Raw genomic sequence first — 22444 nt, 5'->3', positions numbered from 1 at the left:
CTGAACATATTTTCTGTTTGGTCACAGTCTTTGTTTTAGAATCGGATCTGTTGTCTTTCTGTACTCTTGGGTGGTTGGAGCAATGCTAAGTACTTCAGGCACAGTGGGGAACAGGAAGGCAGAGGGAGATTCTTTATAAGAGGTATGGGTTAACTCAGATTAGGGCTGAGACGTTGTTCTGCTCTGTTGAAGGAGTAGAAGGAAAAAACGGAATGGATCAAAATGCTTTCATGAGTTGCATTTTCCCTGTGACTTTTTTTCACAGGAGAAAAGTCCCTGTGAGGAATGGCTCTGTTCTGCTTTTGCTGTCGCTCAGGATCCTATATATATAACAATTCCTATGATACTTTTTTTTAAAAGTTTAGTTCCAGGAAAGAAGGAGTCTCACCAGATAAAATGGCATTGCTTCTTTTAATGAGTCAAGGAGAATTATATAATATATAAAGGTTTTCCTATTGATAGGAAACTCAGTATTAAATTTAATACACAATAAACTGTATTGAGGTGGATTTTTTTAGTGAAACCTTGCCATCTCTATATGTTTTTATTTTTATTTTTTGACTGTTTATTTTTGAGAGAGAGAGAGAAACAGAGAGAGAAAGAGAGAGCATGGGGGAAGGGCAGAGAGAGGAGGAACAGAGGATCCGAAGCAGGCTCCATGCTAACAGCAGCAAGCCGGATATGGAGCTTGAACTCATGAACCGCGAGATTATGACCTGAGCCGAAGTCGGACACTTAACCAACTGAGCCACCCAGGCGCAGTTTTTTTTTTTTTACATTTTTATTTTTTATTTTTTACATTTCTTTTATTTATCTTGTGAGCTTTACAGCCTTTTTTTATTTTTTACATTTCTTTTATTTATCTTGTGAGCTTTACAGCCTTTCGGGAAATAGGTGGGTATAGATGATAAGTCTTAGATATTGACATTAAATGGTATAATTGCTAGAGATTTAAATTCTAATCTGTACTTTCATCCTAAACTGCATTTTCAAACATAAAAAAACATACAGACTTTTAAAAGCATACTTGTTTCTTTTTAGTGAAGTGATTACCTTTTGTGCACGTACTTTAAAACAGAATGTGTAGAAACATTTGTAGGTAAATTTGTAGGTGAGATTATATTTACTTTATCAGCAGCTTTCTGTGCTACAGTTCATTACAGGTCAACTGCTATTTGGAGTCAGCTATTTTTTTTTGTAATTCTTAAACAATTTGGGGAATGTATGTTTTTATGTGTATGCGTGTCTCTGTTCCTGCATGTGTGTCTATCTGTGCACACACATGAGTTCCACTGTTGGGCGCGGGGAAGGAGTTGCTAGCTAGATGAGGAATGTTCTGAGTCTCTTGCTTAAAGCCCTGTCTGAGGTCTGGGGATGTGATCTTATTTGGGGGCCCTGGACTGCTTGGTCACCATGTCCCTATTACTGCCGGATTACAAAAGATGTCAGGAGGTCTGAGTTTTAATGCCATGCGATTTGTAATTTGGGGCCACTCAATATCTTTGAGCCTCAGTTTCCTCATGTGCAAAATAAAGATATTTTACCAGGGTTTTTTAGGTTCCTAGATTGGCCCTTTTAAAATGTTACTAAAAGAGCTGAATGATGTACTGAAACGAATGACTGAGCTACATCCAAGTTCCCTGCCATACAACTTGATGTTTGCTAATTTCTTGTCTTAGTCTGATCCTCTCCCAAAGAGGTTTTTGAAGGGTGCTTAAGTTAAAGTAATTGTCATTTTTCTCCATAAGACTGTTAAATAAAAATTAGCTTATGTTTAGAAAGAAAAATGCAAGTGTTGTGTATTTTTAGCAGATAACATAGAGGATTAAGGTCTGGACAAAATGGAAACTGAACAAAAAATTCCTTTGGTTTTGGTGCTGCACAGTGGAATCTAGTAATAAAGGATTATTTTAGAAAGGAATTACCTTGTTGGAAAAGTTTGGATGTTTCGAAAGAGTATGAGATGAGAATAGAGTAGTAATGGCTGCATTAAATACAAATAAGTGGTGATGATAATACTCTAGTGTTATTTAGATAGACTGCCTGTCTTTTTCATTTTGGGGAATACTTCATTCCTACTTTGCAAAATATGCCTCAAATTTTCATCTATCTCCAGACTCCATTCCAGCTGGACCACATGCTAAGAATCACTGCTTTAGAAAATCTCACCAGTGGTTGATTTAAATGGCTTGGTTCACGTGAAGTGAAGGCCATACTCACAAACTGTGAGATTGTGACTGGAGCCAAAATCGAGAATCGCCCGTTCAACTGACTGAGCCACCCAGGTGCCCCCATGTTTATTTGTTTTAATGTTTATGTGTTTATTTTGAGAGAGAGAGAGAGAGAGAGAGAGGGGGAATGAGCTGGGGAGGGACAGAGAGAGAGAAAGAGAATCCCAAACAGGCTCCCTGCAAACAGCACAGAGCCCCACAGAGGGCTCGATCTCACCATGAGATCATGACCTGAGCTGAATTAAGAGTTGGATGCTTAACTGACTGAGCCACCCAGGTGCCCCAAGGCTATGGTCTTAAGACCCAGAGACCCTCCTAGAATGAGATCGTTTTTTCCTTACTGTGTAGGGATAGAGTATCTTGATGATCAGCTTTTGTTTTATTTTTTCTCTAAATGAATCTCCCAAGATCAAGTGCAGGAAGGGGAAAAGATCGTATCCCAAATTAAGTCTGTATGTAACATGGTTTTTAACTATTTTGGTTTTGCTTTTTAAAATACTTTTGGGGGTGCCTGGGTGGCTCAGTCAATTGCGCATCAACTTTTGAATCCACTCAGGTTGTGATCCCTGGGTCGTGGGATCTAGCCCCGTGTGGGGCTCTGCGCTGCATGTGCAACCTGCTTAATATTCTCTCTGTCTCTCCTTCTTCCCCTCTCCCAGCTTGTGCACTCATGCTATCTCTCTAAGATAAAAATATTAAAAAAAAAAAAACATTTTTGGTATATCACTTGAAAATTTAAATAAGAGTTGAAGGTTGAAATCACCTGTTTCCTTTAAACTTTGGCTCTTTACGAGTTACAGTGTGGCCAGGGTAAGACAGCGAGGTAAAAGATGCTTAGGCTTTTTCTATGGTCAGAACGATTTGGAGTCTATTACTTACTAGCTGTGTGATTCTGGTAAATTGCTTAAACTATGAGTTCCAGTTTCCTTAACTATTAAGAAAAAGTTGGAGAGTATGGTAAGAATTACAGATCATGTGTGGTGTGTATATACCTGCCATATGGTATATAGATGCTTGCTTTGTGGTAGCTGTGAATATTGTTAGTAAGTTAAACATATGTATTGTCGCTATAGAAACAGTTTTATTTTCCTTATGACCAGCTGCTTGATAACACTTCCACTACCTTGTTCTGGGAGTAATTGGGTTCAAAGTGCTGTTTTGCTGCTGACCAGTGGGGTAGCCCTGGATATAAAAGCAACTTTGATTGGCCTTGGTTTCATTATGTAAATAGTAACTGTCATAATTGTAGTCTTTATGTTCTCTTTGAATTCTAAAATTTGGTGGTATTAGAAAGATAACCATTATATAAAATATGTAAATTTCTAATTTTGACATAAAATTTATCAGTGACTAAGTTTTCTTAGCTAAAATGCTTATATCATGGACTAGAAAAGAGTTACTTAACTATTACAAAATTTAAAGTAAATTTGAAACACTTGTTTTAAAAATAAGATTGGCTTTTAATTTAATTTAATTTAATTTTACTGTATTTATTTGTTTTGTTGGGAGGATACAGTGTACTTTATTGATGTGGATGACAAAATGGGGCTCCCTAAGCCCTTCTTCTTCAGAGGGTCTGGGATGGAAACTGTGTCAAGGTCAAGAGGGGTCTTGTTGTGTTAGGGGATGATTTGTGGCAAGGACTCGTTAGCAGATGAGGGCTTCCCTCTCTCTCTTATGCTTTCAATGGGGCTGGTCCAGGGGACTCTTATTTCTTGGAGGCCATATGGAACATAAAATCTATTGCCTGGTTGCTATAGCCAAATTCATTGTCATACCAGGAAATGAGCTTGATACAGTGGTCATTGAGGGCGGTGCCAGCGCAGGTATCAAAGGTGGAAGAGTGGGTATCACTGTTAAAGTTACAGGAGACAGCCTGGTCCCCAGTGGAGCCCAGAATGCTCTTGAGGGGGACCTCTAATGCCTGCTTCACCATCTTCTTGATGTCATCATGTTTGGCAGCTTTCTTTAGGCAGCAGGTCTGGTGTCCATGGCTGACACATTGACGGTAGGGTCATGGAAGGCCAAACTAGTGAGTTTCCTGTTCAGCTCTTGGATGACTTTGCCCACATCCTTGGCTGTAGAAGCAAAGATGATGACCTGGGCAGCCCCTTAACCATCATGCCACAGCTTCCCATTGGGGCCACCTAAAGTCTTCTGGGTGTCATTGATGGCCTGGACTGTGTCATTAGTATTTTCATGATTCCAAAGTTTTCATGGATGATCTTGGCTGAAGGAGCTGAACAGTTGGTGGTACAGGAGGCATTGCTGACAATCTTGAAGGAGTTGTCATACTTCTCATGGTTCATGCCCATCACAGACATGGGGGTATCAGCAAAAGGGGTAGAGATGATGATCCTCTTGGCCCCACCCTCCAGTGAGCCCTAGTCTTCTCCATGGTAGGGAAGAAACCAGTGGATTCTACAACATATTCAGCACCAGCATCACCTTGTTTGATGCTGGAAGGATCTCCCTCCAGGAAGATGGAGATAGGCTTTCCACTGATGACAGGTTTTCTGTTTCCAGCCTTGACTGTGCCATTGAATTTGCATGGGTGGAATCATACTGGAACATGTAGACCATGTATTTGAGGTCAGTGAAGGGGTCATTGATGTCAACAATATTAACTTTGCCAGAGTTAAAAGCCGCCCTGGTGACCAGGTGTCCTATGTGGCCAAATCCATTTTCTCTGACCTTAACCATCCTTTCTCAGGGATCTGGCTGGCACTGCACAAGGAGATGTGACTGTTAGTTGAACAAGGAGGAACAGAGAAACTGGGCTTCGAATTTTAATATCTGCATGTTCTCCTTGTAAAGAATTTTTTCTTACTTTTTAAGTTGAGCAACCTCTTGAGAAATTAACGGACTTAATGAAGAGTCCATATTTGTAATGGGCCACATTCAAAAAACCTGTGTACTACCCTGTTTTTGTTTTTGTTTTCCCTTTTAGAATAAAATCATTAAAAAAAATTTTTTTTAACGTTTATTCATCTTTGAGAGACAAAGATAGAGCATGAGCGAGGAAGGGGCAGAGAGAGGGAGACACAGAATCCGAAGCAGCCTCTAGGCTCTGAGCTGTCAGCGCAGAGCCCGATGTGGGGCTTGAACTCACGAACCGTGAGATCATGATCTGAGCTGAAGTCGGAGGCTCAACCGACTGAGCCACTCAGGCACCCCTAAAATCATTTTTGACTTGAATATTAATCTGCCGAATTAATTAATGAATACCACTTATGCCTCTTCAATCTCTTAACTCCAGAAGTTTTACTCCATTGTTAATGATTCATGAGATATTTGATTTGAAAGGTAAATCATTGTGGGACTACCAGGCAGTGTATGCCTTTTGAAACATACAGTATATCCCTTGCCACAAAGATTTAATTAGTAAGTAAATCTAATTAAACCTTTAAAGATTTTTTTTTTTTTAATTTTTAAGTATTCTCTATACCCAACGTGGGGCTTGACTTTCTAACTCCAAGATTGAGAGCCCCATGTGTTACTGACTGAGCCAGCCAGGTGCCTCTAATTAAACCTTTAGATCTAACTTCCAGTTTATAGGAAATGTAAGGAATAGAGGAGTATATTATAATAAGGTAAATGCAGACTGAAAGTGAATGTAATGAAAAAATAGGTGAGGGTTGTTATAGAGTAAATGACTTATGTTAAACCTTTTCTGCATATAGGTTCACTCTAGCATAAGTTTCATATTGCTTAAAAAGAGTGCATATTATTCAAATCTTTGTTTTCCTTTTATGGTTATCTTGTTTCAAACACTGTAAAAACCTGTAGGTTGTTTTGTTTTGACTAAGAAGAACTTTTTAGGCAAGACTTAGTTGTACTTTAAAGGAGCAGTCTTCAAAATGTACTGAACATTGTCTGGTAAGAGGTGATTATAAATGTTTATAATTTTCTTTGGTGGGCATTTTTTTTTGTTAAAGGGAAGAAGATCTGTAACACATTTATCATACATGTAAGGTTTTTTTTTTCTACGTTTTTCAATTAGGAGTATTTGTAAAAGTATTACACACTCTTTTAGAAGGCAATGGAAATGAAGTTCTTCTGTAATCTCTTGTATATGTTCATTACATTTAAAGAACAGAGTCAACTACTAATGTAATTATTTCTTTTAGCATTTACATTAAAAATTTTTTTTTAATGTTTTATTTATTTTTGAGAGCAAGAGAGACAGAGCACAAAGGGGGGAGGGACAGAGAGAGAGGGAGACACAAAATCTGAAACAGGCTCCGAGCTCTGAGCTGTCAGCACAGAGTCCGATGCTGGGCTTGAACTCACAGACTGCAAGATCATGACCTGAGCTGAAGTTGGACGCTTAACCGACTGAGCCACCCAGGTGCCTCGCATTTAAATTTTTCTTTTAATGGGAGTATAGTTGTCACACTATATTACATTAGTATCAGGTGTAGTGATTGAACAACTCTTATGTGCTATGCTCATCACAAGTGTAGCTATCATCTCTCACCATACATTGCTATGGTAATACCAATTGATTATGTTCCCTATTCTGTACCTTCCATCCCATGACTTACTTAAATTCTGTAACTAAAAGCCTGTAGCTTCCAGTCCCCTTTACCCCTTTGTGCCCATTCTCCTACTCACGATAAGAAGTGCGCCTGTGTGTATATGTGTATGTTTGGAGGGAAGGGGAGAGAGAGAGAGTGTGCATGCAAGAGCACTTCTACAGTATTAGAATTCATCTCAACTTAAAGATATTTATTGAGCATCTTTTATGTCCTAGGCACTGATTGGTGCAGTTGGGGTGTAGAGATGTATATTAGTCCTTTGGTCGCTTATACCCAGAGAATTTCCCTCAGTTGCTTCTGGTCTCTTTCTGCCTCTTCTGGTCGTTCCATCTCTAGACTGTTTTACTACTACAATTTTGTCCTTGTCACTTAACTTCAAAGCACCTCTAGACTCTTTTTCCTTCACTAACCCTCTTTAAATCTTCCTTTGCTTTGAATTCCTTGGGATGACCGATTCTAAATACGCCCGTAACTTGCCACATTTTTCTTTAGTTGGTTTGCATATATATTACCTCAGTTAATAAATAAGAAAGCTTCTCCAAGACATAAATAATTATAATCTATAATTCTAAAAGTATTTTCCACAATTTTTTTCTCCTTGAGCTAATATAGTTCTGAGCCCCTTGATGCTTAGTACAGTTACGTTGAATTAAATAGAAAACTAAGGCCTTTTTCTTAATCTTTGATCTACTGGTGATTGGGAAGATCAGACACACGAGACATCCCGTGCACAACTATAAAACATTTAAGTGTAAAAAATGAAAAACTTCCAACTTGAATGAATAAGTGGTTTTGAGGGGTTGTTCTGCTACGTTGTAACAGTTAACTGTAGCTTATAGTTAACTCTGATATTTAGGCCCATTGTGACCTCAGTGGTTCACACCTCAGCACCTAAAATAATTACTAGATAGATAGTGGATGGGCTCATATGAGCTAGTATTCTCTGGGGTGGCTACTTCCTGGTCTCTCCTCTAATACACCATTAATGTTAGTGAACCACTGTAAAACATGTTATCGCTAAGGATGATGAGCCATCCCATACCTTTATATTTTCATAAACTTTGTAGGTAAAGGTGAAACAGTGAAAAGCCCTCTTAAAGTAAGCAAAGTAAAATGGAAGTAACATTCTGTATTGGAAGATACTGTTTATGGGAGCACCTGGCTGGCTCCGTCAGAAGAACATGTAACTCTTGATCTTGGAGTTGTGAGTTTGAGTCCCACGTTGGGTGTCGAGATTACTGAAAAAAAAAATAAAATAAAAGAAGATGCTGTTGATGGTAGAGTTAGTTCTCTTACCACTCCAGTATCTTACCTGTGCTATTGCATTTATGACTATTTAGATGGATGTCTTAGAGCTCAGTCACTTCATCTCTTCATTCTGGTGTTCCTCTGTTCATTTTACAGGTAGCCTGTGTCCTTTTTGAATAATTATTATTTGAGTCAAAATAAAATTAAGCTTACTTGATGTTTTTTGTTGTTGTTTCATAAGGCACAGTTGGTAGATCTGAAATCTGAACTGACAGAGACCCAGGCAGAAAAAGTCGTGCTGGAGAAGGAAGTCCACGATCAGCTTTTACAGTTGCACTCTATTCAGCTGCAGCTTCATGCTCAAACTGGCCAGAGTGTTGACTCTGGTACCATTAAGGCAAAACTGGTAAGTAGTTTAGAAGGTAACATATACTTACATATATTTTAGAGGGCAAAGAGCACGGTTTTTAATGAGGCTTTTGACTATAAAAGGTAATATGTGCTCATGGTGGGAAATTCAGAAAACACAGGAGATGTAAAGATCTTCGTGATCATCCACTGTCTCATCACCTGGGGGTGATAAGTGATAACATCAGTAAGCAACTGATACTTAGAATAGGATTTTGTTTTCTTCTTTGAAAAATCTCTGTGTACATACATTTAAAAGATATTTGTGATTATAACACATAAACATTTTTTTCCCCTGTTGGATCAGTTAGGATTAAGTTCAGCTGCATATAACAGAAATCCAAGTAACACTAGGATTATTCTTGAATAGTACAAACTGTTTTCTCTCAAGCCCCGAGGTAGGTAGTCTAGAGCTGGTATGATAGCTCTACAGAGACTGGGTGTCCAGGTTCTTTTTACTCTTGTGTTCTGCCATTTTTAGCTCATAGTTTCCATCTTTAGGATTTCTTTATTCCAGGCAGGAAGAAGGAAGAATCTAAGAAAAGGGCAAAAGGATGCTTCCAGGCTTCATTAGCCTTCTTTAAGGAACTCTTCATGAAACCCTCCTCAGCGATTTTTGCCAATCAGTTTAGCCATCTCGTTGGCTATTGAGACTTGCATTTCGGCCTCTTATTTGGTCACATGACCCCCTCCAGTAAAACTGGAGTTCTGTTAATAAGGATGAAGGGGAAAATGGAATTGGGTGCCAACCAGTGGCACATTTTTTCTGTTGCTCTTCATAGAAGCACTTTTCCTGTCACTAAACGTTTTGTAATGTTTGTATAATACTCATTACATAAATTTTCCATAATTAACCTTTGCCTTCATAATATAGGTTGTTTAAATAGAAAAATTTTTTTAAGTCTCATGTCGGCTTAATCTCTCATATATTAAGTGTGCACTATGTGCCACTTTGTTGACCACAGGGGACACAGCAGTAAGACAGGTACAGCTTGGGAGAGGTGAAATGGGATGATGATAGTAATACATTTTTAAGTTTTCCCTGTTTTCAGTTAATTCCATTTGATTGGTTGATTAGTTTCTAATACTGATGGGTTAGAATTTATTTAAATGAATGTTTACATGCTCCTTAAACCTTTACAATTCAGAAATTCTATGGATCTAAGTTGGTAGTCTTGTTTTGTTTAACTGAAGTGACTTAGATTTGTAACTGCTTCTTTGGGATGTTTGATATTAACATTGAGCAACAATGTACATTTTCAGTAGAAAAGAATTGAAGTGTTAACATTAGATCTTAATCAGGGTGCTATAGTCAAAAGTCACTGAACTAGTTGAGTTGACTAATTTTGGTAAAACAAAAAATTTTAATGCTATATAGTTACTATTGCTTATGGATTTGCAAATATATTTGTTCTAATGAACTTCATCCAAATGATATTCAACATATGGGAATTTTCCTTATAATGATTATACCGCTAGATAAATTCATTTGTTTGACATTTTTCTAATTATGAAACTTTTTTCTTATATCTTAAGTCTGTCCCCTCTGTGGAGGAGCTGGTAAGTGTCCCGTTTCTGTTTTGCTTTAATATGTCATGCTGAAGTGTTCTTAGTGTCTTATTTGCATATTGAGTGTTGTCATTTTGTATTTGAAAACGATGGTCATGATGGTGATTTTTTCATGTGCCAGTACCTGAAAAGTTCAGTTGGTGGCCCTTCGTTCTTTTTCGCTACATGTTGTTAAAGATTTTTCTTTTGTTTGTAATTTTATAACCATTATTTGCAGAGCCCATCAATGTTTGACAACTCCTGAGCCTTGTAACTTGCTCAAACCTCTACTTCAAAAGAGCAGTTGGTTTCCTCACTTGAATATTTCAAAGATACATTAAGCAGAAATAGCTTTTTCCTCTTCTTCTATTTGAGTTTATCCCCAGGAAAAGAATGTGCATGTTGGTTTCTTACTCATCTACTGCATGTGCCATAACCTTTTAGTAGTCTTGGAATAATTGTGTGGCCTTTGAAACAACTGAATTTTGAAACTCCTTGTCAGAATTTATTTTAGAAAATAACAATATGTAAGTTCTTAATATTTTTCCCACTCTCCCAATCTAATCAGCCTCCAATTTATCTTATGGTTTTATTTCTTTTCAAAATACAGTGTTTGACTATCTAAATACAACATGAGTTTCTTGGTTGTTACCTAATAATAAACAGGCTAACAAAAATTTTTTTTTTTTTTTTAAATCTAAAAGTGATTAACTTCAGTTTTCTTTGTCCTTTTCATGCTTGCAAATGTTATTTTTAGGCCTAAGAGTTTGCCAGATTCATTAGGTGTTTGAATTGTGAAGACAAAGTGGTGGCTTAATATGTGTTTCTCACATTCAATAAATATTATGTAAATAGATCATTGAAGTAATTGTTAAGTAGGTAATTCTTAACATAAAGTTTATTTAGCCCATAAACCAAAGAGTACCTGGTCTTCTAAGAACTCTTTTTTCTGACACAAACAGCATTAACCCCAGTAAATGTCATAAAAAAGATTTTTGTTCATGTTATCCAAACTTTGGGGGGTTTTTTGGAATTGATACTTGCCTTTTAGGAAATAGGTTCTGAAATAAATTGCAATTTTAGTAATTCCAAAGTTGTTATAAAAGGAGGATTCTAGATTATTCTTCAAATTCTTTAAAAACAGTATCTGGAAGTTAGGTTTTAATGGTTACATTTTTTTTTTTACAGAAGCTGAAAAAGGCTGCTAATTAATTTTCTTCTGTTTATAATAATAACAAGTATTTTTAATCAAAGACGTGATAAGTATATCCAACATTTGGTAGTTACTCATTTTAGCTTGTATATTATGTTTTTGTGTTTTAAGTTTGTGGTACTCACAGCCTTGTATTTGAATATATCATATAGTGATGTTTATATCATTTATTGATATACTATTGTCAGAACAGTTGACCAAAGCAGACAGTTAAATTAGTACCAAAATATATTCCATGAGTTGTTAAAAGTTTTTAGAATTTATTTCTCAGCTTCTTAATATCCAGAATAAAAAGGGAAATAATTACAATAATCAGTACCCATACAGTAGAAACTATCACTTGCCATTTGCTCAAGATAAAAATCTTTCTGGTGCTGAGGTAGATTTTTTTTTTAATAAGATTTTTTTTTTAAGTTTATTTTCAGAGAGAGAGAGAGTGCACGCGTGCATGGGGAGGGGCAGAGAGAGGGGGTGTGGAGAGAGGCTCTGTACTCCTCGAAGAGCCCGACGTGAGGCTTGATGTCATAACCGTGAGATCGTGACCTGAGCTGAAATCAAGAGTCAGATGCTTAACTGACTGGACCGCCCAGGTGCCCCTAGATTTTTAAGTCTCACAAAGGGGACATAGTAAACAGTGTCTTCACAGCTCGTCAACAAATATAGCCACATTGTCACTGATTCTGTGAATCAGTGAGTTGGTAAAAACAGTTCTGTAAGGCAGTAAAAACACTTCTACTTAGGATAAATAAATGGAAGTTTACAGTGTTTGGATAGTTTTCTTGATCCAAAAGTAACACTTAAAATATCTATCAGGGCCATTATTAAACTCTCAGAAGAGTTTTGTTTGGCCACAGAGTTTGTGTGTGTATTTGAACTTGACTGCCTTTAGATTTTGTACCTTCTGTTTTCCATTCTACTTTGTTTTGTATCGGCCTGTCTGTTTTGTGTTTGGGTCCTGAAGGCATTTACATTAGTAACTCCTGATTTATAGGAATAGACATACTGTACTTTATATAATTTTAAGGTAAATTGAACATTATTTCTCACATGTGAGCTTGTGATAAAAATTTGATGGCAAAGATCTTGAGGTTTTATACTCTGGCTAACACTTGTAATTCACATATATGGGCTGTTTACCAAGTGGAGCATACGATGGTATCCTTTTATGAGAGCTAAAAATGGATGTCCGTCCTACCTCATAATAGGCAAGTGGGGCCCTGTTTTCCTCAGCAAACAGTTCTTCATTCACTTTAACATATGGACAAATAGATGAGTCAGATCCCCCAATTCAGTGATAATCTGTACCATACATATGCTTATGTAGAGAAATTTTTTAACGTATGTTTCAATGCAGTTGTTACCAGCATTTTTCCATGACCACCAAATGTTCTTTATTTATTTATTTTTTCCATCAAATGTTCTTTAAAAAATTAGAATATGTGTTCTAATTTAAGCAGTGCAACTTTCTTGTAGTCCTCTCAGGTAAATTAGCTGTGGAATCTATTCCACCGCTGAAGGATTTTGACTTGTTTATAGAATTGTTGCATTAAAGTTAAATAAATGTTTGGGTACAACCACCAGTGTGACTATTCTTATTTTAGTCTAGGTTCTTGCATCATTCTTAGAAAGTAAATAGAGAGCAGATTCAATTATTCATTGAAACCACTCCTATTAGTATATGATATTAGCTTAGAGAAGACTAACTCTCTTAGTATCCTCAGTGTCAAAGTACTCCAAGGCATGCAATTATCTTATGTGGAAGTGGTCCCAGTACCTTCTGGTACTAGTTAAAAAGAACTGTGTCCAAATCTTTGTTCCATTTTACAGAAACAAAGTGGTAACTTTTACCATATGCTTTCATTGTTGGTATTGTAGATTGTGCGCTTTTATGTATTCTGAGGAAATTGGTCTGTTGTTAAAAAGCCTTAAGTGTATTTTCATTACATTGTGCTGGTTTTTTTATTTTTTTAATTAGGAGAGAGAGCTTGAAGCAAACAAAAAAGAAAAAATGAAAGAAGCTCAACTTGAAGCTGAAGTGAAGTTGTTGAGAAAAGAGAATGAAGCCCTTCGTAGACATATAGCTGTTCTCCAGGCTGAAGTTTATGGGGCAAGACTGGCTGCCAAGTACTTAGATAAGGAACTGGCAGGAAGGTGTGTAAAAAACGGGTATCCTTATATTCTTAGGTAATGAATTGGGTATTTAATGAGGTTGACTCTTAACCTCTTGTGATAAATGAAACATTAATCTTTACCTTAAGACTTATTTTACAGTTTGTTATAGCTTACTGTTAACTTAATATTGATAGCATTAAAAATTGCAGATTTATTTCACTGTACTACATAAATATTTCTGGTTTACACGCACACACACACACTTGATAGGAACTTACTATGAAATGCTAATAACTCCAGATCTGCACTTTTCAGCCATTTCGTGCCTTGAAACCATAAAAGATGATGTTCACATATACAGCATGACTTCCATAAGAAATTTTTTCTGTGATCGTTGAAACCCAGTCTTTCTTGACCCTTTAAAACATGTTTGAATGGCAGTGATTTTATTATAATAAAACAGTTCTGCTTGCATTAATTTTTTTACAAATAACTACTCACAAACTTTGGTGATTTATTATTGTTGGTAAATAATTTTTTACTCCTTGTTTTGATATCATGTTAAGAACTGATGTGGAGCAAATAAAAATAATTTCTGTCATGTTGAAGATTTTCTAGTAACTTTTACCATATTTAAAATAATCATTTTGTAAAAAGAAGCTATCATTAAAAGAAATGTTTTTGTACGGTTAGTTTCATGTGAAGACTAGTAGTCAGTAGTATCTGATTTTATTGCCCTGCCCTGACTGCACGCAAGACATGAAACATGTTCACTGACATTAGTCTCAAAAGTTGTTTTTTAGATGCATTTGAATGAAGTATGTGATTAGAAAAGGTCTCATTCATTCTTTGTTTTTAAAACTGGTTTTCCCTTGAAGACATCTGTTCTTTTCAGAGTTTTCATATTTTACAAATCTGAAAGCCATCAGGAGGTTCCTGAATAGTAGTTTTAATACTAACTTAGGTATATGTAAAAGCTACTTGCATTCAGTAATTCTTGTGAATTCTCTCTGTAATAAAAATTATAGTAATGAAAAACTAACTGAATTAACTCTTTTCCCAATATAAAGGGTCCAACAAATACAATTACTAGGACGAGATATGAAGGGACCAGCTCATGATAAGCTTTGGAACCAGTTGGAAGCCGAAATACATTTGCATCGTCACAAAACTGTGATCAGAGCCTGTAGAGGACGTAATGATCTGAAACGACCAATGCAAGCTCCTCCAGGCCACGTATGTTTGCTCTGTTCCTGTTTCTTACTTAGCCTCTTCTTTTCTTTAGTCAGAAATCCTTTCCATTTTTTTTTATTCTAGTAGTATTTAAAACCATTACTTAAAAAGTAAAAGCGGAATTAAACTTACTTAGAGCAGATACATATAGTTCTTTTCTGACTTATCCTGAAATGCCCTAAAAGTGATGTTTCTGAAAACTTAACTGTTGCTAGCAAATATATATTACTTTTACTTTGGCTCATATTTCAGAGTTTTCCTGGATCATAATTAGGCATGTTTAAGTTTGTTTTTCAAGCTTAGCAGAGAACTTGTGGTCGTATTAATAAATTGGCAAGTATTTGGGGGGTGGTTTATAAAATAGTTTTTGGTAACTAGATTTAACTGTAGTTTTTGAACTAACATTTACACCTGTTTGGTCTTGAATTAAGGTGGAATTTGAGATCTGTGTCCAATCGTCTGTTTCTGTAGCTACCATTGTACAAGAGCTTTTCTATCTGGATAAATCTTTATTAAATTTCATTACTACAGCTGCCTGATAATAAAAGCCTTACCATAATAAAATTTATGCATGTCTGACTCCTACCCAATGGCTTGCATATCTTCATACCAGATAAAGCATGGCCTTAAACAGTTAAAGTATTTGTTGCCTCTGCAAAGATTATCATAAGAAGAATTGATATGTACGTGAACTTGGTGGGCAAAGAGTGAGAATTACAATGTCAGACATTGGGGACCATTAACTTCTAGGCAGTGGCCAAATGACAAAAATTATGCTAAATAAAGGCTTATGAAATTTAATCTGATAAACATGGGATTTTTTAATAAAATGGTGGACTGAAGATTTAACATTATTTTGACAAATTACTTTGGTATAGTGAAGAGGATATACCGGGAGAGGGCCTAATTAGAGTCGAGGAGATACGTTAGGAAGATACTTTAGTAAGCTGAGGAGAGAGTGATGGACAAAGAGGAAGTGTATTTGAGAGGAAGGACAGGTTTGAGAGAAATAGCATCAAGAGGACTTGGTGATTAACTGCTTTTGGTTAAGTAGGTGAATGAGAAGGAAGAGTAGTCTAGGTATTTGGTGTGGGCAGTTCAGTGAGATGATGGCATTCGTTTAATAAAGCAAACAGAAGAAAGGAAGATTTGGGGGGAAATATGATGAGATTTGTTTTAGCATGTAGTGTTTGAGGTCCTATTGGGTCAAACAAAATGTGTCCCATTGGATATATGACTCTGGAATTTAGGAGAAGTCTGAGTTGAAGAAATATGAGGGAAATCATCTATCTGTTATAATCAAAACAATGGAATTGATTAACCCAGGGAAATGTGTGGAAAATAAAAAGAATAGGGGTTCTTGGGTGGCTCATTCGGTTAAGCGCCCGACTCTTGATTTTGGCTCAGGTCATGATCTCACAGTTCATGAGCTCGAGCCCCACATATAGGGTTCCTCACTGACAGTGTGGAGCCTGCTTGGGATTCTCTCCCTCTCCCTCTCTCTCTGCCCTTCCCACTCTCTCTCAAAATAAATAAATAAACTTAAAATATATTGGAAAAAGAAAGAAAAGACAAGAAAAGAAAAAGAATAGAAGGCCAAGGATGGAAAGAAACTTTTATGGAGTGAGGGAAAGAAATGGATCATTTAAAGGGAGGATTCTGAGATGGACCTGTCAGATATAAGCCATCTGGGAAAGTACTATAATAGAAACCAAGGAAAAGAGGGTTCCAAGGAGGTAGGGTGATGAACAGTATCAATTTTGTGCAAGGTTTAAGTAGGGTAGTAACTAAAAAGTGTGCATTATTAGATATAGCCATGTTGGTTGCCAGTGACTGTAGAGAAGACAGTTTTAATTAATGGAGCAGGTGGGGGCAAAACCCTAATTACAGTGACTGGAATAGTGAATGTGAGAGGCAAGGAAGTAGATGTAGTTAGGTTTGACTTCGTGTGAAGGTTAAGGAAAGATGGAAGGCAGATAATAAAAATAATAGGTGATTGCAGGGTTTTTATTTTGTTTTGTTTCATGTTTTTACGTGGATAGTGTTTTAAAGCTGGAAAAGGCTTAGAATTTGTTTATATGCAGAACAGGGCTGGAGCTTAACAGAAAGGAAAGAATAAAGGTACCAGAGAAAGAATTATTAATGGAGTAAAGTCCTTTATTTAAGAAGTAGACTCCAGAGCTCAGTAGAATGGAAAAGTAATTAGTGAACCAATTAGGAATTTGTTTTTCAGTTCTTCAGGTCCATCTCAGAATCCTCCCTTTAAATGATCCATTTCTTTCCCTCACTCCATAAAAGTTTCTTTCCATCCTTGGCCTCCTATTCTTTTTCTTTTCTTGTCTTTTCTTTCTTTTTCCAATATATTTTAAGTTTATTTATTTATTTTGAGAGAGAGTGGGAAGGGCAGAGAGAGAGGGAGAGGGAGAGAATCCCAAGCAGGCTCCGCACTGTCAGTGAGGAACCATTAGTTAAAATGGTTGTAGATCTTTATGATATTTTTATAATGAAAATAAACATTTTATCAACTTTTATTTCTTGAAGATATGTGCTCATCAGTTCATTCCTGGCAATAGTTTCCTTTGTAATGTCCTACCATTTAAAAGATGAGCAGTGTAGGGGCGCCTGGGTGGCTCAGTCGGTTAAGCGTCCGACTTCAGCTCAGGTCACGATCTCGCGGTCCGTGAGTTCGAGCCCCGCGTCGGGCTCTGGGCTGATGGCTCAGAGCCTGGAGCCTGCTTCCGATTCTGTGTCTCCCTCTCTCTCTGCCCCTCCCCGGTTTATGCTCTGTCTCTCTCTATCTCAAAAATAAATAAAACGTTAAAAAAAAATAAAATAAAATAAAAAAATAAAAGATGAGCAGTATAAAAAAATTACCCTAAGAGTGAGAAAATCATCTATACATTTCACTATATTAACAGAACAACTGTTTTCATTTTCCCATTTTACCTAGTAATTAATTTCTTAACACTTTACTGTGTATCCATTCCAAGAAATTAATAAAGATTTCTAAAAGCAACTTATATAGCATGGGTTTATTCTATTTGATATATCTTTTAAATAGTACTAATTTTTCTTCTTTTTTTCCCCTAATAAGGATCAAGACTCTTTAAAGAAAAGCCAAGGCGTTGGTCCAATTAGAAAAGTTCTCCTCCTTAAGGAAGATCATGAAGGCCTTGGCATTTCAATTACAGTAAGAAGTAGTGCTTCCAGTCTCCTTTTCTATAGTTATGTAGTCTAATCATGCTTCTGTGTTGGACATCCTTGGGAAACAAAGCGTTCTGGATATATTCTCTAAGTAAATAAGTTTATCCCCCTGGGCACCAACACTTTTGTGTAAACTTTTTTTTTTTTTTTTGGTATGTAAATCTTCCTAATGACCATTAAGTACTACTTTAGTAAAATTATTACTTTTTTCAGTGTAATTTAACATTTTCATTATGCCTTGGGTCATAGTTCTATACAATATCCTATTATTGCCTCTAGGAGCCTTTGGGAATGGATCTGTTTTCTTCTGTGTTAAATGGCTCCATATTGTATTGTTCTTTTCTCTGGAGTGTATGTGTTATCTTTCTCTTGTCTCATTTCTTTGCTGTCAGATTTCACTGGCTCTTGGGTCCAAATATCCTTTCTAAATCTGATGCCTTTACAAACATTTATCTTGGGCAACATTTCTGAGAGCAACCTGTTAGGAAAAAGTAATATATTTGGAGTCATTTGCTGTTGTTTAGTGCTTTGTTCCAGATGAATGAATAAGATGGCTTTACAACTATCTTTGATTTGGTAATACTTAGGCACTGTATAATACTTAGACACTTAGAACTATATAAGTTCATTTGCTTTTTGGTATTGCTTAATGTAGAAATTATTTTTATAATAACAAGTTTATCTGTTAAGGATTTATTGATTACCTACCTACCTTTTTGAATGCACTGCCCTCAAAGAGCATAAATTTTAGGAGAAGTAATACACATATATACAAATATAATACATATATATACATACACACACAATAAGCTAGAAAATGAAAGGCACCAAATAACTGCATTTCATCAATTCTTTGTTGCATATTTTTTTCACATTTTAGTATCTCTGAAATTGAGATTACACTCTTAGAATGATTTTTGTAGTACATAAAATAATGGTATGTCTTACCATTCATAGTGATGTAGAGTTGATAAAATCTAACAGTGCTGTGGAATATTAATACATAGAATATTTTTATTTATGTTTAAAAGAGTTTAGCCAATATTTTGGCTTTGGAATGTGTTTAAGAAACCACATGCATGTTACTGTTTTATTCAGAGAAAACTTTTTGATACTTGTAATAATATATTTACCATTACCTAAGTAGCAAGTAATATTTTTTTTTTCAATATATGAAATTTATTGTCAAATTGGTTTCCATACAACACCCAGTGCTCATCCCAAAAGGTGCCCTCCTCAATACCCATCCCCCACCCTCCCCTCCCTCCCACCCCCCATCAACCCTCAGTTTGTTCTCAGTTTTTAACAGTCTCCTATGCTTTGGCTCTCTCCCACTCTTAACCTCTTTTTTTTTTTTCTTCCCTTCCCCTCCCCCATGGGTTTCTGTTAAGTTTCTCAGGATCCACATAAGAGTGAAACCATATGGTATCTGTCTTTCTCTGTATGGCTTATTTCACTTAGCATCACACTCTCCAGTTCCATCCACGTTGCTACAAAAGGCCATATTTCATTCTTTCTCATTGCCACGTAGTATTCCATTGTGTATATAAACCACAATTTCTTTATCCATTCATCAGTTGATGGACATTTAGGCTCTTTCCATAATTTGGCTATTGTTGAGAGTGCTAGTAGCAAGTAATATTTCACTCAGCATTTATACAGTATACTTATTGAAATGCATTTTTAAGAAGATATTTTATTGTTAGAATGGTATGTGACTATACAAAGAGTAAACTAATTGACTGCCCTTCACCACCCACCCCCCCGCTTTTTTTTTTTTTTTGGCCAGGGTGGGAAAGAACATGGTGTTCCAATCCTCATTTCTGAGATCCACCCAGGGCAACCTGCTGATAGATGTGGAGGGCTGCATGTTGGAGATGCTATTCTGGCTGTTAATGGAGTCAACCTAAGGGACACAAAGCATAAAGAAGCTGTAACCATTCTTTCCCAGCAGGTAAGTTCCCTTTATGTAATGAAAATTGGATCTATCAATTGGTTCCTTTTGAATCTATTGAATATTTTGTACTTCCTTAGGAGGCTTCTCCAGTCATAAAAGTGTTCATATATGGATACTAGGTTCCTTTGCTTTGGGCCTTTTATAGAACACATTCATCCAGATTTACTGAATAAAAAGCTTTTATTTGCCTTTTTCCACAGTTGTGTAACTTTTAGCAAGTTTGTTAAGTCCCCTGCTGCAGTGTCCTTATCTGAGAACTGTCAGGATTAAGTATGTTGATTCATTTAGGATGCTCAGAATAGGACCTGGTACTTAGGAAGCAAAACATCATTAATGACTAAAAAACACTATACAAATAGAAGGTATTATAGAAAAAACAATATGCTAGACATAGATTGGTTTCACAGTCATAAATGTTAGAACTGAAAGAGTCCTTAGAAATCATTTAGCCTATCCCTCTTATTTAAAATGAGTAAACTAAGGTTCTTAGGATTTAAATAATTTGCTCAAGGTTGCAGAGCAAATAAATTGTAGACTTTGGATTCATATCCACAAGTCATATTTGTTACCAGGTTAATTTAAGGTGGGTTGTTGTTGTTGTTGTTGTTCTGTTTTTTCCTTCAAGAATAGAGCTGAAGAAATTAGGTGTTGACAGTACATTGAGATTTTTGTTGGGTCATCAGTACGGAATTGAATCTGAAAGTTGAAAGTGAATTTATAGCTTGTTTGGTCCAACCATACATGTGGTGTAAATTTCTATGATATCACTAATCGAATATTTACATTAGAGGGGGACCTATTGATGATAAAGTAGTCCATTCTGTTGCTGTATATTGCTGATTTTTAGAAAGCTCTTCCTCATATTAAGCCTAGAATCCATTTTCATGACTATTATGCACAGACCTAATTCTTTAATCTAGAACTTTACTGAAGACCACTGAATTACCCATCTATCCTCCGAAAATGGTATTTTTAAAGCTTATCTGCTAAGAGAGATCTAAGAATGCAACCCTATCCTCTTTGTTAGTGTTTTCTTAACCAAACTTGGCTATATCCAGTAGTGTAAGAATGAGATGAATGGCAGCTGTGATAAAGGAAATACAGACAGGCAGTCATAAACTTTTAAGGAAATGCCAAGCACATTTTAAAATTCTGAAGCAGGAGATTATTATTAAGACTATATTAAGACTATATTAAGACTATAATTAAGAGGAGAACCAAAGAGACTGACTTAGTGAGTGGCAGTAAAAAATGACATACTTTCTTTGGAGCAAAGGCAGGACATAATTTTCAGAATTGCAAATACCAGACTTGCGTATAGTGGTTATAGTCTCTTATTAAATGACTTGGAATGTTTTTTAAACATAAAATAATCTGTAACTTTTTCTCATATGCAAGGTTTTATTCAAGAATAGGGGTACAGATATTACACATTTAGTCTAGTAGAAAAAGCAAGGACTTTGGAGTCAAATTTCTATTTTTTGTTTTACTTGTTCATCATATTGGGAGAATTATCTGCTCTTTCCAGACTCACTCAGGTTTCTCATTCATGTAAAGGAGACTATACTACAATAGGGTTATTCTGAAGATTGAAGGATATAGTTTCGTATAATAAATATGATAATTACTATTATTAGTGACCAGATTACCTTAACACTTTGGTACTCAGTGAAAGTTAAGAAAAGGTTCAAGACCTGTTCAGTAACAACCAGGAAATCGTCATGTAAAGGTTTCTTGAATTAGTCAAGGAAAAGTTTGTGTGATGCCCTTAACTGCAACTTTACTATCTGCCTACTTAGATGGATTTGCCAAATTGCTGTGTAAAGTACAATATGGCAAAATGACTATTCAGGTGAATATTTGTTCCAGAATTTTGTAAGTTGAGTAGTTCAGCATCCTTTTTTTAGTTTAGATCTGTTAGCAAAAATACTGTCATCAGTAAAAAGAGCTACTGTAATATTAAAAGGAAATTACTTAGGATTCACGGGGTTGGTCTGGACATGATGACCTCTGTGTTCTCTTCCACCTCTTGAGAGTCTAGAATTTCATTATTTGTTGTCTTGAAAGGGAGCTACATCTGAACTCTCTTTCTCCTCATGCCTGTTACCCCAAGGAATTTGGAAATCCTTTTTGAGTACAATTAAAATAACTTCCTCATTTTCTTTCCTCATTTTAGAGAGGAGAGATTGAATTTGAAGTAGTTTATGTGGCTCCTGAAGTGGATTCTGATGATGAAAATGTAGAGTACGAAGATGAGAGTGGACATCGCTACCGTTTGTACCTTGATGAATTAGAGGGAGGTAGTAATCCTGGTGCTAGTTGCAAGGACACAAGCGGGGAAATCAAAGTGTTGCAAGGTAAAAATTACTCTAAAAGTTATTTTTAATATATTTATTGTTAGTAAACTTAAATAAGTTTTTTAAATGTTTACTTATTTTTGAAAGAGAGAGAGAGCACAAGTGGGAAAGGAGCAGAGAGAGAGAGAGAAGGAGACACAGAATCCGCAGCAGGCTCCAGGCTTCGAGCTTTCAGCACAGAGCCCGATGTGGGGCTTGAACCCACGGTTCATGAGATCATGACCTGAGCCAAAGTCGGACACTTAACCGACTGAGCCACCCAGGCATCCCTATTATTAATAAACTTTTAAAATACAGATTTTAGATTTCTTTGGTAACACTGTTTTAATGATGGGGAAGCCATCATTAACAGAATGAATGAATGAACAGAATGAACAGAAAACTATAAGCAA

At 36.1% G+C, this 22444-nt stretch overlaps 1 protein-coding gene and 1 pseudogene across 2 annotated transcripts in view; one reads left to right on the top strand and one right to left on the bottom strand.

The window, feature by feature from the left end:
- Positions 1 to 22444, top strand: part of GOPC (golgi associated PDZ and coiled-coil motif containing) — a 40019-nt gene that overhangs the window by 11591 nt on the left and 5984 nt on the right. The window contains exons 2-8 of one of the 2 annotated variants that reach the window (XM_015536011.2): positions 8262 to 8426; positions 9965 to 9988; positions 13165 to 13340; positions 14372 to 14537; positions 17629 to 17724; positions 19528 to 19692; positions 21872 to 22052. In XM_015536011.2, the coding sequence (XP_015391497.2) occupies positions 8262 to 8426; positions 9965 to 9988; positions 13165 to 13340; positions 14372 to 14537; positions 17629 to 17724; positions 19528 to 19692; positions 21872 to 22052 (973 nt within the window). The remainder of the gene's footprint in view (positions 1 to 8261; positions 8427 to 9964; positions 9989 to 13164; positions 13341 to 14371; positions 14538 to 17628; positions 17725 to 19527; positions 19693 to 21871; positions 22053 to 22444) is intronic. The other variant, XM_042987074.1, reaches the window with a different exon arrangement.
- On the bottom strand, positions 3753 to 5024 carry LOC107179305 (annotated as a pseudogene).

The sequence above is a fragment of the Panthera tigris genome, chromosome B2 (assembly GCF_018350195.1).
Source record: "Panthera tigris isolate Pti1 chromosome B2, P.tigris_Pti1_mat1.1, whole genome shotgun sequence".
Lineage (NCBI taxonomy): Eukaryota > Metazoa > Chordata > Mammalia > Carnivora > Felidae > Panthera > Panthera tigris.
Note: the sequence above shows the minus strand (reverse complement) of the source record. Positions and strands in the feature narration are given on the sequence as shown.